A 14,625-nucleotide genomic window follows, 5' to 3' on the forward strand; every position below is an offset into this window, starting at 1 on the left:
AGCAGGTAAATCGTTAGAAAGAGATGAAGCGAACTGACAAACTGGCAGTGGGAATATCAGACAGTATGAAACTACTAAAGAAACTTTGAATCAGCTATAGGTTAGTAAAATGCTCTATATATTACAAAACCAGTCAAAACTGAAACACCAAAAAAGGGGGGAGAGGATAAGGAGGAACATACATACAAATGTGAAAGGAGATTAAATTCACAGTCTTAAGGGTGCATTCGGTGTAATTCAAAAATTCCAAAAGGAAAGTCTGTTCATGTGTCAGAACAGGAACACATTAATGCCAACCATAATATTTTCCCACTCTATACATCTAAGATGCTGCAATATGAATGTTAATACAATTAATGCATATTACAACTGAAGATATAAATACAGCTGGCATAATCTGCCAGCACCGTATCTTAAAAATATATGTGGGAAATGGAAATGGCAAACTGCTGGGTTAGCTCAGAAAGAGCAAAGCTTAGTTGAAAAGAGCGCAGAATATACATGTTACCATCCTTCTTACCTTGTTTCTACAAAAATAGAACATGTCCAAGTATAACAAAAAGAAAGAACTGAAAAGGTGTTGGAGCACAGATTAATCTGCCCTGAATTCACTGCTCCTTGGCTGTACTCTGGCCTTATGCATCATAGCACAAAGCAACTCGCACCGTGCCAAGTTCAGTAGGAGGAGGTGTAGGAGGCAAGGCCTGTTTGAAGCTAAGAACAAACAGGAGGCCAAAGTCCAACGTTACAATTTCTATGAGTATGAATGAAATGCCCGAAAATATGACACAAAGATGGCAAAAGTACTTATCTTTGTAATTCCTGAGTTCAAGCTAAAAGGGGTAATACAAAGAAAACAGCTGGGCTTTTCAGGAAATGCTTGGTCTGTGTCACTGAAATAATCTAAAGTGAGCCTGTTTAATCTGGACGGACGGTGAGGCCTTCAACGGCGAGTTATGAAACTATGTGCTCAGTAGCCTCTTTCTAGAGCCTCTTGATCCAGGGCTGCAGAAAGGTGGTGAGGCTGGGGGAGAAAAATGCTTAGGACCACATTTTCAAGTGCTATCTCTTTTGGACTTCTTTCCTTCAGGGGTCATCCTTTGAGATGACTCTTTGCTCCACCTTATTTTCAGGGTTCTGGTCATCTCCTGACTCAGCTGGGATTCTGGCGTGCACCAGTGCAAAGGCTGGAGGCCTGGAACCTCCCAATAAAATGTAGCCCTAAGAATTCACCCTAGAGCCTACATTTCCAAACCACCTGGGGTGACTCACAGAATAATGCAAAGGCAGAAGCAAGCACTTCAGCTCATGGCATTTGTTCCTCTACACTAAGTAGGAGGCAACTGTGCCTCTCCAAAAACAGTATACAAGAATTCAGCTGTACCACAGAAGATTTTGGGAAGTCACATGCTTTCTTCTCTGATTTTTTTTAAAAGGTCTGTGAAGGAAAACAAAGGTTAAATGTCCAAGGTGAGTCACAGTGTGAGCTCAAGTTGTGCTACATACTCATTCCATCTTAAAACCAGTATAGTTGTTGACTGCTTTGGGATAAGTGTCTCTAATTTTTCACCTGCAGCAGCTTGGAATGATGTCTCTGTCTTCCAGATCAAAGGAGCCAAAGTGCCAGTGAATGTATTTCTTGTAAGCAAGGTGACACAGCTGGTTGTTGATATTGCCATCCATCAAGTCCAGAAAGGGGTCTTTGTAGAGAAGGCCTTTCTTCAGGGTGTGACTGGACAGCACCAGCTGCTGAAACCAATGGGTGGTTGTGATGCACTGCCTTTTTTTCCTTCAGCAGCAGAGCTGCTCTTGGTACTTCTGTCTTGGCTGCCATTTGCCACAGCAGCACCTCTTTTTGCGGTCTAGGGAAGAGGCCCCTTGCCTGAGAGGCTGTCCCAGCTTGTATTCTTCATTGTCATGGTTCTCGTCGTTCTCACTGGTGCCCATCAGCTTGGATTCTTCATTATCATGGTTCTCATTGGTGTCACTGGTGCACACAGCTTGGATTCCTCATTATCATCGTTCTCATTGGACTCACTGGTGCGCATCGGCTCGGATTCTTTGTTATCATGGTTCTCATTGGACTCACTTGTGCAGCAGCTGCCAGCATCACAGCATTTCACAGGGTGGCTCTGCAACTATTCCCAACATAAATTAAAGAAAACAGCATTTGCTGCTTCATCCAACTGCAGCGAGAATTTACAACAGTGATCCTCACCATTGGGTTTTTCATTTGACACAGCACAATAGGGATAATGACGATAGATCAGCAGATCTGGAGGAGGATTGTCTTTCTGTGTTGCCAACGCCCACCCTAGCGAACTTGAATCGACACCTCGCAAGTTGTTTCAACACCAACGCACTCCCCCTGGCACATACCCACCACAGGAAAGCAGCAATTTTTAGCTAACTCTAGAAAATACATCCTCTGGTCACAGGACCTATACACTTGAAGTGGACAACAGGTATCTAGTTTTAGCCTCTCAGAATCTAATCAGGAAATAGGGGAGGTGGGGGGTGGCGGAAACCCAAATCAGTTTGGAATGACATTCCTCAGTTTTACTTTCTGAAGGGAGGATCCCAAAGGTTAAGTGTCTGTCTTTACGTTAACAACGACTTCCATCTCAGAATGATGGACAGGAGAGAGGAGAGGGGTATATGGCAGAAGTGCGGCTAAGGAAATAGCAAGCTTTCTTCTCCCTCCACAAGGAAAAAGAATTGCATTTACTGTGCCAAAGACAGGGATATCAAACCGTATTCCATAGACGTTGAAAAGGGTTCTCTGTTCCTTCCCATGTGGTAGCTAGTAGTACCTTGCATATTTGCAAAGAGTAAATGAAGATCTGTGCAGCTTCCCTGGAGGATATAACGCCATGAGGCTGCAGAACACAAAAAGAGGCGTAGTTTCTTCTCCCTTTTTCCTCCGGCCCTTTCAGCCTTCTGAAACGAAGGTGATGAGGCCAGCTTGATGAACAGTATTTTGCCCAGCACCTGACCTGGCAGTCTAAACTAAATTAATACATATATAGAGATTTAGACAAATTAAAAATCCAACTAATGGCCAATCAGTGTTTTGCTGTCTCAATTCAAATTGGAACCTGAAGCTGCAGAAAGAAGTTCAATCACAGGTAAAGCAGATAGAAAACCCCAGCCAGGATATGTGAGGAGCTGGCAATGACAAGACTGCCCATGCTCTGAAGGCTTTAATATCATGTCATCCAAGACCAACTCTGAACTCCTGAGCACACTTCAGCATGCTGGATATCAGCCATTTTCCATTCTTCGATCAGTAGAGAGTGGCAAGAATCTTGTGAGCCTTTACTAACTTCCAGTTTCTTATTCTGTCAAGAACATGGCCTTCCTCATACACAGCTCACATCAGCTTATGGATCAATAAGCAGTCACAGAGCATGGAACAAAGAGATCTTTTAAATCTGACAAAGAAAAGCTGGCATTACAGACAAAATCATTACATTAAACTGAAAGACATACTAAACCACACAATGGTACCAATATCCAACCTCTGATAACAACACCTGTATGTCTTCTGCCTCAGACATGCTGTCAGGACTTAAAAGTGCTGTATTGTTCTTGACTGGTTTACTTGAATGATCTCCAAGTCCTGTTCTCCTTCATTTAGATAAATAGTGTGAATGGTGATTTGCTTAGCTGAAGGGACAGAAGGTCACTTCCAGGGGTGGCAGATACTCACAGATCACTGTCATTGCTAATCAAAATTTGTTTTATAGTTGGTTGCCTGTTTGAGTACTGAAAGAGTAAACTGTTTAAGAGGATATGTCTGGTGTAAATGCCATCAGCTCAGCCCTCTGCTTTCTAGCATCTCCAGGTACTCCTTGAGATGAGAGAGACATCTAAAGAAAAATAGGGTTTCCTTCTTTCCTTTCTTTTTGGGTTCAATCCCTGCTGCTCTGCTTTGACATCTTGATGCTAACAAACCAGCCCAGAGCAAGCTTTTACTTGATTCCACTCACTGACTCCTGCACATCCTACTGCAAGCTAAGTTTGGCAGACTTTCAGAGTGCTTTTAACCAGAGTTCCCTAGATCATGCGATCATTTGCTTCCCATTCACCGCGATCTGATTTGTATTCTCTGAAAGCAGTGAGTCACTCAGAAAAACACATTGTAATGTGTTCTGCTTTCTTCTTGCTTGCACAGACATGAAATGCCCTTTTTCCTGTGCTGAACGGTTCCACAGTCTGTAGCCAAGACATGTTTTACTGCCCAGCTCTTAGCCTCTGAAGCCTGCAGGTCAGTTAGGTTTTATTTGAAAGTTTTCCTAACTCTTTTCAGGATCAGAGGTTTTCTCTAGCCCTCAGGGTAGAGATTATTTCGCATCTGCTCTGTTAAGAGCTTTCTTGATCAACTGGCTGAAGCTTTGCTCCCTTGCACCTCAAGTAGTTCATTTCTTTTGGAAGGCTAAAGCCTGTTTCCATTTAAGTCTGTCACAATTCCCTTGGAACTGGGATGAAATCAATAGAGGTCCATGCAGACAGAGGTTATAAGCTGCTCCAAGTAGCCTTCCTAACTTCTAGGACCGCTAGACTGCAGGGGAAGCAGCATTCTATGTGCCGTGTTTCTTACGCTCTTTTCCAAAATTTTCTCCTGCTATTGAACTTTGTAAGCTTTAGGACACTGGGCTGGATGGACCTCTGATATGATAATATTTCACATTCTTATGACATGTTACTGATGTCAAAAAAGTTTTCTCAAAATATATTAATTTTAGGATGATTTCTAGCTCCCCCCTCTACTCACTTGAGTAGTTCTACTGAAATCAGCAGCTCTGTTTATACAAGTTGGCATACACCAGCTCAACAGCGTGGCAGGGTTTGTGCATGTTCTTCACCAAAACACCCATGCTTGTTTTAAATAGTATTAGGCTCAATCTATTAACTGCTCTTCAACTTTCACTGTCTTTGCTTTTTAAATTGCTGCACTGAACTACTCTGCTCCTCTTTTTTAATTTTGGAGACATTAGAGAATGACATTTCTTTGCCAACAAACCCCTTGATTAACAGATACAGAGTCAGGTCACCAGGATGTGGTCTGGCATCATGCACACTCTCCCAGCAGCCTACGTTCTCAGGCTAGGGTCACTTTCTGCAGCAGAGATTTCAGCTGAACTGCAGCAAAATAATCTTGCTACAGACCGGTATTTTGATACGTAAAAGATAACAAATTTTGGGCAAACCCATTCTTGGCATTTTGACCCCAGCTGTTAATCTGACACTAAACATCCTCAAAATGACTCCACTGTCTTCTTCCAAAAGCCTTCTCAGAAACTGCTTTGCCTATAAAAATGTAATCAACAGAAAGGTTGCTGGCCTCAGCCTCTTACTTCTTCCTTGCGATGTCCCCCACCTCCTGTCTGTGGTTGCCAGGTCAGAGGGAACGCCTATTTGTTTGCACAGCTCCAGCACAACGCAGCTTTGGAATATGCTGGCAGCTCCTAGACAGTTACAGCACTCATGTTAGCATCACGAATGTATGAAAACCCATAATGTAATAACCATCATGCCATAGTCAAAAAAAGTGTTGTTACACAAGAGTTTTGACCTAGATCTGAGGGACAACTTTAGTTTTAAGCATGCTGATAAGCATTTGATAAATGCTTTGTGTAACTATTTAGAACTAGAGTCACATCAAGATTTTTTGTCAAAACTTCTCATAAATCTGCTATATGTACACAGAACCAAAAGCTCTAATTTGCTTCTGAATAAATCTTGATTCAGTGAACTGTGGGGTTACCCAGATGGAAGAAAAACACTTTGTTATTTTATTTGTGTTAATTGCCTTGGGAAACTCACAAGTTTAGGTAGTTTCAAGCCTCAATTGCCATATGGTGGAATCTGCCCAAACTATTCTGTGTTAGCTCCCAGAATACTTGTTGGAAATTTCTAGGCCTTTTGACACAGAAATAAAATCTCCTATAATACAAGCATGCTATATTATGTCATGAAAATGACCATGATGATACATCTATACAACTGCAGTAACTGCAGGTTAAGAACATGACTACAAGAATGAAGAAGGAGAATTAAACGTCTTGTCATTCTAAGACATCATTCCCCACACTTCATCTCATCTTTGCTTCAACTCAGAAAAGATGTTACTTGCTTCATACAACATTTTTTACCTGAAGCATAATCCAAGCTTTATTTATTGGTCATCAAGGCAGCAGAAACCATACTTTGGACTGCAGTTGTAAAACCAGCTGTCCAAGTTACAGTCCCAGTTAATCTCAATGGCAATGATTCCTCCCTAGAAACAGATGCAGAAAGCTTAGTGACTAGCACTGTGATTGCTGCTAAAGTCAGCAGAGACTTGAGGGATGCCATTGGCAGGGACACATCTCTGTACACAGGCTCATTCATAAGCAATATTTGCCAATCAAGCAGTCTACTATAGAAGTGACTTAGCTATGTGAGCTAGGAGCCACCATTCATTCAGGCCTTTCCTATCTTCTATAGCACAAGTGTGGATGTATACTGCGATGGTTGTTTTGTTGCTTCAAACTACGTATAGGCTCAAACCAACAGCCTGAGTGCAAGCCTAAGTTTTGTAGGCACCCAGTCCAAATGTTTCATCTTTAATGCACTGTGCCAGGCTGAGAATTAATATATGTGGCTCAGCTGATGACTCTGGGCAGGACACTTTGTCTCTACTTCTATTCTACCCATCTGTTAATATTGACTTTCTAGAGGTATGGCTGGATACTGCATTAAGGGCATTTGGCTGAATACCCTAAAGAACAGAGTGAAAATGTAATGGCAAAAATAAGTACTTTTTGACTCTGAATATAAGGTGCCATTTGTGCCAGTCTGACTTCTGGATGATTCTCCCAGCAACATTATTTAGGACCTGCTGGAGCAGAATCAACAGATGACCAGGAGTGACAGCCGTGTATAGGACCGATTTAAATGCACTGTGCTTTGTAAAAGGGCCTCTACATGCTACAGTACTAACCAAATAATATCAACTCCATCAACATGGGCCCCATTCTGTGAGATGTTAAGCACATTTAATTCTTGAAAGTCGGGGTTACTTTGCTTCTCACACAATCAGTTTCTAAACCTAGAACAAATTCATTATATGGCAGGCAGCAAAACATGCATAAAGAGAATCAAGAAAATGTTTTAACACTGAGCATGAGAAAAAACTGGTATCACAGACCTTTACTGCCACCTCAGAAAAATTCTCTTTTGCTTCCTGAAGGATATCTCCCAGACAGAAAATTGGACAGAGCGGGGAAGTATCTTGTATGTGCAGGAACTATTTAAATTTGGTGGAATATTTAGTCTGTGAAGAACACACACAATTGTTTAAATTTAAAACCAAGCTGAAGCAGCTACAGATACGGGTAGGGGACTTACTAGAATTTGTGTTAAATGTGCTCAGCTTTTAAGTATATGAGCTTTTGGGTTTGTAGCTACCAGATCTATATATCCCTAACTGGGATCTGGGAATCAAGATGAATTCTCTACTCTTTGGATACTATCACCAGAAAAATTTTACCTGTGTAAACTAAACACTTTCACCTTATAATTTGAATCACCCATCTGTTGGCTAGATTTTAGTGATTTTACCCTAACATAAACCAGTACATCTGAATGAACAATTCTGTTGTCCAGTGCATGAGAGAAATAGAGTTATGCAGGGAGGCTCTGTTCCCAAGCTCTCCTTATTTCTCTTGGTTCCTTAAGGATTAATAGGGCTAAGGAATTCTAGAAACTTGATATTGGTCACTCAGGCAGATACAGCCCTGAATGCATAGCCTTTCTGAGTAAAGAAGGTGCCAATTTATACAATCTTTCTTCCAGAGCACAACTGCTCACTCTTCAGAAAGCATTGAGGAATGTTTGCACTTACATGGGGTAATTAAATTTTGGGAAGTGAATGTTGTTCTTTATTAGCACAGTGAAGTCTTCAGAACTCCTCAGAACAGCAGGCCTAAAAAAAGAAACATCAAATTAACTAACTTCTTTTACTTAAATACATCAGTTAATGTTATGCTACTTCACTATCACCTGGAAAGCTGTCAGTAGGAGGAATATGTTGCTAAGAATAACAGATTGAAATGGAGGGAGTTAGGTGGCTCAGGGGATCAAGAAAGATATAGGTGGTTTTCTTAGCTTTAGGTATAAATTGTTCTCTCTCTATTGCACTCGTTTGTGTGGGCCAAGCCTAACTGGAGTTTCTACATGCAGCTGAAATATGATCTCAGGAGACTTCTCATATAAATCTTGATATAGAATAGTAGTAAGAAATTACACCATTTGACAGCTGATGATTTCTGTACAATGAATTGGCAGTTTCATTGCTGGTCCCCACATACAGGTGGCCATTTACACCAGAGCTGCACAACTAGTAAAAGTAGAAGAATGAGCCATGCACTCGATCCTAGAAGATGTCTCTGGAAGTCAGGTGTCAATCACATCACCAAAGGTTGTCCTGCCTTCTGAGCAGACACAGGTTTGAGGACCTTCCCTGCAGCAGGCTGTGTCACTAAATACGTAGGTGGAATGCAAACACAATGGACAAAGCAGGCTGCCAGTCTGACCCTTCCTCAAAAGTGATTTCTCTAAAGCTCATGTGGCAGGAAAGAAGGAACTTTCCTGCAAGTTGTCAGCTGGGTAACCTTGGTCTAGACAGTGTGAGACAACCTCTGCTACACTCCAGGACTTGCCAGGGCTATAAGAAAGTAAGAGATACAATTTTTAGCATTGTTTGTCTAGCACAGAGACTATGCTGACCTGGAATATTGGCACTGCTCCATTTTAAGAATGAGCCAGGAATATTTTTATTTCCATCAAGACTGCCATTCCAAGGGGGAAACTCAGTCTCCAAAGCAGTCATCCACATAAAGGACAGTGCTTCTAAGCCAGGAATATTTTCCCTATCATTGTATTTTGAGCAATGCCTCTGCATCAGAGATCTGCGATGACAAGAAGCACATTAGCTGGATGATATACAGCTTCTCATGAGTGTCTTCTAAACCAAGTCAACGAATGACACTTGACTGCAAACCAAATTAACATCTGTGATGCTACTTGGACATGAAAGTCACTGATGAGTTTCAGTGTATAATAGTGAAGTCATTAATAATGTATGTTAATTTTTAAAGAACTAAAAACAAATGAACCTATAATGTGAAACTGTCCATAATTCATCCACTGGGAAGTATCTGGAATCTGATCCAAAGCTCTTCTGAATAAGGTGGTGTAAACATCTGTCCTTCAGCCAGCTAACCTGACAACTGTGCCCTGTCTCAGGCAGAAACGAACAATCAAAAATAAAAGAGTCTTCTTGCCAACATCCAATGGCTTTGTTCAGCTCCTGCCATAGCTAATGGGAAGGAAAAGGAGGCCTCCTGTATAGTTCACAAAACTTACCTTTCAAAGGAATATGGACAATAAAGACAATCACGGGTGTAACCAACGCCCAACATTGCTACCTCACTATCTCAACCAGATGGCAAAGCTTCCTGGGCTCTGACCTTGGTCTTATGTTTCTGGTACAAAATAACCACTCAGCTTTTCTTTTAGCGATTCCTCATTTTTTTCTGTGCCAATGGAACTTGTGAAGGAACTTTATACATCAGAGGTTTGGATCAAACCTCTCATCCATTATTTTTGGTCCCTGGGAGTGACCGACTCCTGGCACTTCAGAGAAAGGTTAGGAAACAAGACAGAATGTGTCAACTCTGCGATGTAATTAAAAGCAAAATTCCCTCTGTAACATACGCATCAGTGAGCCTACGCAGTGTGACATTTAAAAATGACTGGCAGTCACTGAAACTTTATAAAAAACCCCTAGGATTTCATTAACTCAGGAAGCTCATGCATATCTTTCCCGGATGCTGTACGAACAATTACAGCCTTCCTGTTGCTGGACAAAGCTTTTTTCAGATCACAACTCGGTCCGCAGGAGAAGGGAATGGAAAATCCTTTAAAGAGCTGAAAAAACCTCAGCAGAAGGAGCTGTAGGAGGCATTGTGGGCTCTGGAGGGGACCTGGCAGTGGAAAAACTGCTCAGTCTCTGCAGAAAACCCCAAATTAGGGAAAAGATGGGGTATGTACATAGAGTCACGCTGGTATCTTTTAAAAGCAATGAGTTAATAAAAGTGATAATTGACCTAGTTTCTCACACATATATTTCAAAGCTGGTTGAGAGGAGCTAAAATTGATTATCCTTTGCTCTCTTAACTTCCATCATTTCAGTTGAAATAAAATATTTTCTAAAGATTTTGGCTGATATAGAATAGAACTAGAACATTCTCATCTCGGAACACTGTACAGTCATGGGGTTACAAAAAAAGATGGCTACGAGGCCCCTCCATGCTACTCTGTAGGTCACAGCAGCATCGTTCCATGGAGTCTTTTTCCTAGAGTATTCTTCGGCTCACTATTACAGATTGCCAGCATTGAGGTTTTCATCATCTACCTAGAGAGGATGGAGAGACTGATCTTCTGTTTGAGGTGGATCCCCAAACACTAGCCTGCAGCACAATGTATAGACAACCGATCTACCTTGAGATGGAAGCAACCTCACTGTGATAAACAAACCCACAAAGAACTTCTACACCCTAGAGCCCTAAGCCTTGCAGAAGAAAACCCCAAGTTAGGAAACTTTTTATTTCTGTCACTGATTAAACCTATCTTACATTGATGCATTTTCCTTGACATTTGAATTAATGAGCCAAATGCCTCTAGTGAATTCAAGATGAGCCTGTGACATCTAAAACTGTTTCTATGGCAGCTGCATGATGATACAAATTGGAGCCTATGACTTCACTGCAGAATCATACAGCAGGACAGATTGTTAGAAGTTATTTAGATATTATAATGAGTGTTAACAGTATGGCTATGAAGGAAATAGCTGGTTTACATACAGGAGATCTATATGTGCCTAGGCAAAGGGATTATCCTAAAATTTCATTACTTTGTCAACGTAAATCCTTCTTTTGACATAAAAAAAAAAAGCAGATATATCTTTAACTTACTCAGGGGGAGTTTTCCATGGGTTCCACAGGGCACCATGCCCTGACCTCACAGGTTTTAACAGTTGCATTATAATTCACACATCCTCCTGTTTGAATTTCTGTAGAGAAATAAGCTCTTACTCAGCAAAGACAAGAGTTTTTCACCAATTAGAGACACTTTCAACATGTCAGTGGATTCCTCCTCAAATGTAAGATAGGGAGCTTGACATTTCAGATTGCTGCAGCTTTCTATAGGAGGAAGCTGAAGGAAGAACTACCCAAACCATGGTCCTGCCACACCTCATCAATCCTTATTTAGTCATTTACTTGGGTCAACAGTGCTTGTCATTGTTTGGACTGAGGGTGAAGTAATTTCCTTCACAGTTTTATATGAAGTTACATATCTGAATCTTGGGATGAATCAAGAAGCCAGCTGTTTCAGTCAGAAGTTTAATTCAACAACACGAGCAAATAAAACAAGGATATAAAGGCGGGCAGAAAACCTTAGTTCTTTCTGCTCTCCTGAAAAGTCAGCATTTTCTGTGAGTGTTTAGTCTTTATCAGGGAAAGTGATAATCCAGCCAGCAGCCCAAATTCAGGAAAAATCATCACCACAAAGAACTCACACGGCTGATGAAAACAGTATGATGCCTTCTGGACAACTGGTCCCAAATAAAGGACACAAGTCCCCTGACTTATTCTGAGAACTACCTAACCATCACAGGGGTGTTACAGATCCTTCAAACAGATCCTGCAGTCACTCCACTTGCAAAACAGCCACGGACTTCAATGGGAGTGACTGTGAGATCGGCCCTCATTCACACGTCTGTCATCTCCCCTTCCTCTGCTCCCTCTCACTGTTTCTCCTTTTAGTAAGGGCACACGCAAGCTGATAAGAATTCAGTTTTGTAGTTAATATTGCAGCAGAAGATAGTACCCACAAAAAATATTTCAATCTGAAAATGCAGTTTACATACTATGACTGTGGATGACACTCCCTTTTTCACAGGATTTGTCTGAAGAGCAGATGGCTTTGGAGAAGGGATACTGGGAAAAAAATTACATAAAAGAGCAATATCAATATCTCCCTCTCCACATCTATGCAAAAAGTCTTACTCAGCTTCAGTATAAAAGTATCAATTAGTAAGACAAAATAACAATGCACAGCAGGTATAACCCTTACTAATTATTTGGCTTATAGGAGATACAGGCTCAGCTACCTGCAAAACCAGAAGAAAGCCCTTTCCTTGCTTACAATAACATTTTCCCATTTTTCACACTCCCTCCTATACTGTTAAGCACAATAAATTTAATACTGGACTATTTAATTCTTTGTTTACTAACATTCCCATATGCTTTTGCCAGTGAATGTCAACTTGTATTCGGGAACTACTCTGCAAGGCCCCGCTTCTAGGCCAGCCAAATGAAGAGGAGAGTTGCAGCTGATGACCAGGTTTAACCTACAGAAAGGAAGGAAGGGGACACGTAGGAATGAGCAACAGTAATAGAAAGCGCATCATATTAGCAGAGAAGCTGATAGCAATTCTGTAGCTCCACCATTCCTTCAGGTTTTCCTCCAGAGCAGCAGCAATGCCAGAGAAGCTGGACAGCAATCACTGGCCTGAACGTCATCACCTCCTGAAAGTGATGCAGAGAAGTTTGGCTGCAAGATCATTGGTGCAAGGCAAAGTCGGAACAGCCAGCTGATTCCCCAAGAGAGAAAAGGAGCAATTAAACTAGATCTTGCACATTAGCTGCTGAGATACAGACGTAAAGAGCAACAGTATTTGCTTGTACTGGACTGCTCCAAGGACGGTCCACTCTTTTACATCAACATGCATTTGATACATCCCACGTATAAATCACAAAACATATTTACCTCAGGGAACCTCTGCTCAAGCTGATTCTCTGTCTTAATGACGTTGGTCATCACAAAAAGAGTTTACTGCCTACACAGAGGAAAGAATATGAATCTGACTGAAATTTCACATACTTGATTCAGATCTCAGTCATTCCAGAACATCACCTGGAAGGACAAGAAGGCTGTTCCTGCCCTACCTCCCCCTGACAGACATTCAGATTCATTCTTCTTGCACACACGGGAAAAGCTAGGGACATCATCAGGGCAGAAAAGAGCAGCAAGAGGCAAGGCGGCACTGATTTTTTTGTAAACTGGCATTACAACCAAGAAAGATACACTACTGTTAATTGGTAATAACACTACTGTGTTTAGTACAGCTATACTGGAGTGAATCTGTTCCTAGGTTTGCCACTACCAAAATACTAAACTGATTATGTAAAAAATGTGTAACAAATAGCACCACAGAAATTTCATAAAAGAGGATTTTTTTCTCCCCCCTTATATTAAGGGAGGAAGGGAAGCTTTGGCTTTAAACACTGCTATCTCCAATGTAAAGTAATCACATTGAGACATGTCAGAAAAGCAACCAGATGTATCAACAAAAGTTGAATATTGGACTGACATTAAATTAAGACTTACCTGCGTTGGTGTAATGTATTCGGCTGTATCCCAGATCCTGTTGTTTGTGTAAGCCACTCCCTACACACTAGTGCATACTGAGCTGTTAACTTCATCTGTCTCCTGATAGAGTCTGTAAGCGACGACTATACAACAGGCCAGATAAAAGAGAAAGGACAAATAAGTCCATAAGAATCAAATGGGTCAGCTTCTTCGTATCATTCGTGGACAACATGCACTGCAAGACAAAAGTCAGATGGACGTTTTCAAGCAATCGAGAGCCTTTTTATGTGAGACGCATGTTTGACAAAAGTCTGCCTTGGTTTCAGTTTTGCAACTTCTGGCTTTGCCAGCAATGAATTCATATATGCAAGAAGAGATTTTCTGTTTTCCCATCCTAAATGATACAGACAACATGAGGTGACATCCTGGCCCTTCAGATGTCATTTCTGAAACAGCAATTAACTGCAACAGGGCTTGATGTCATCCAAAAACTTTCACCCATGCTGCGTTGCTGTGTACCTAGACTTTGACTTTTTCTGTCACAAACGGTACGGCCCTCTTTACGTTATTTTTTGTTTTAAGAGAGCTTAAAAGACTTAGTCCTTAACTTCCCAGAGCAACTATTTTTGCGCCTCATGCTGATTGCTTCAAAAACCTTGGCCTAATGTTTTCACTTTCTCATGAATGTGTGATTAAAAGGAGGAAGGACACCTCTGTTAAGCTGACAGGAAAGCCATCTAGCTCATCTAACTCATAAAAGCACCGTCAACTTTGAAAAACTATTGTATGTTCAGAAGATACTTTCCACACTACATAAAAGTGATATAAAAGGTTTGCTTTGAAAAACAAGCCACAAGAGCTAGCACCATTTCAGTTTAACAAGACTGTTCGGAGCGGGGGGTGGGAGGGGAATAAAAAAAGTATCTGAAGAACAGGAATACAAAGCAACTGATCAATGTTCCTTTATTTATATCGTCTATTATAATAGCATTTCAGCCTTTTCCTTCTGGAGAACAGTGCTTTGGGATAACCTTGTTGTTGGAAACTGGCAGTGGGAGCCCAGGCTCTGAGCAGCAGTAGGTGGGTATAGTACCTTAGTAAGGCAACTTGAACTTCCTGCAGACTTTATTCTTTGTGAGA

At 41.2% G+C, this 14,625-nt stretch overlaps 1 protein-coding gene across 1 annotated transcript; it reads right to left on the reverse strand.

Moving 5' to 3' along the window:
- Window positions 1-364: 364 nt before the first annotated feature.
- On the reverse strand, window positions 365-13,987 carry LOC104638610 (P2X purinoceptor 7). Its single transcript, XM_075769925.1, is given in 12 exon segments — window positions 365-1,987; window positions 2,090-2,100; window positions 2,606-2,879; window positions 6,183-6,283; window positions 7,196-7,278; window positions 7,281-7,321; window positions 7,892-7,975; window positions 11,029-11,122; window positions 11,981-12,050; window positions 12,883-12,948; window positions 13,504-13,628; window positions 13,984-13,987. Coding segments are annotated over 12 exon segments (1,434 nt in total). The 3' UTR covers window positions 365-1,506.
- Window positions 13,988-14,625: the final 638 nt, after the last annotated feature.

This window comes from Balearica regulorum, chromosome 17, assembly GCF_011004875.1.
Source record: "Balearica regulorum gibbericeps isolate bBalReg1 chromosome 17, bBalReg1.pri, whole genome shotgun sequence".
In the NCBI taxonomy this organism is placed as follows: Eukaryota; Metazoa; Chordata; class Aves; order Gruiformes; family Gruidae; genus Balearica; species Balearica regulorum.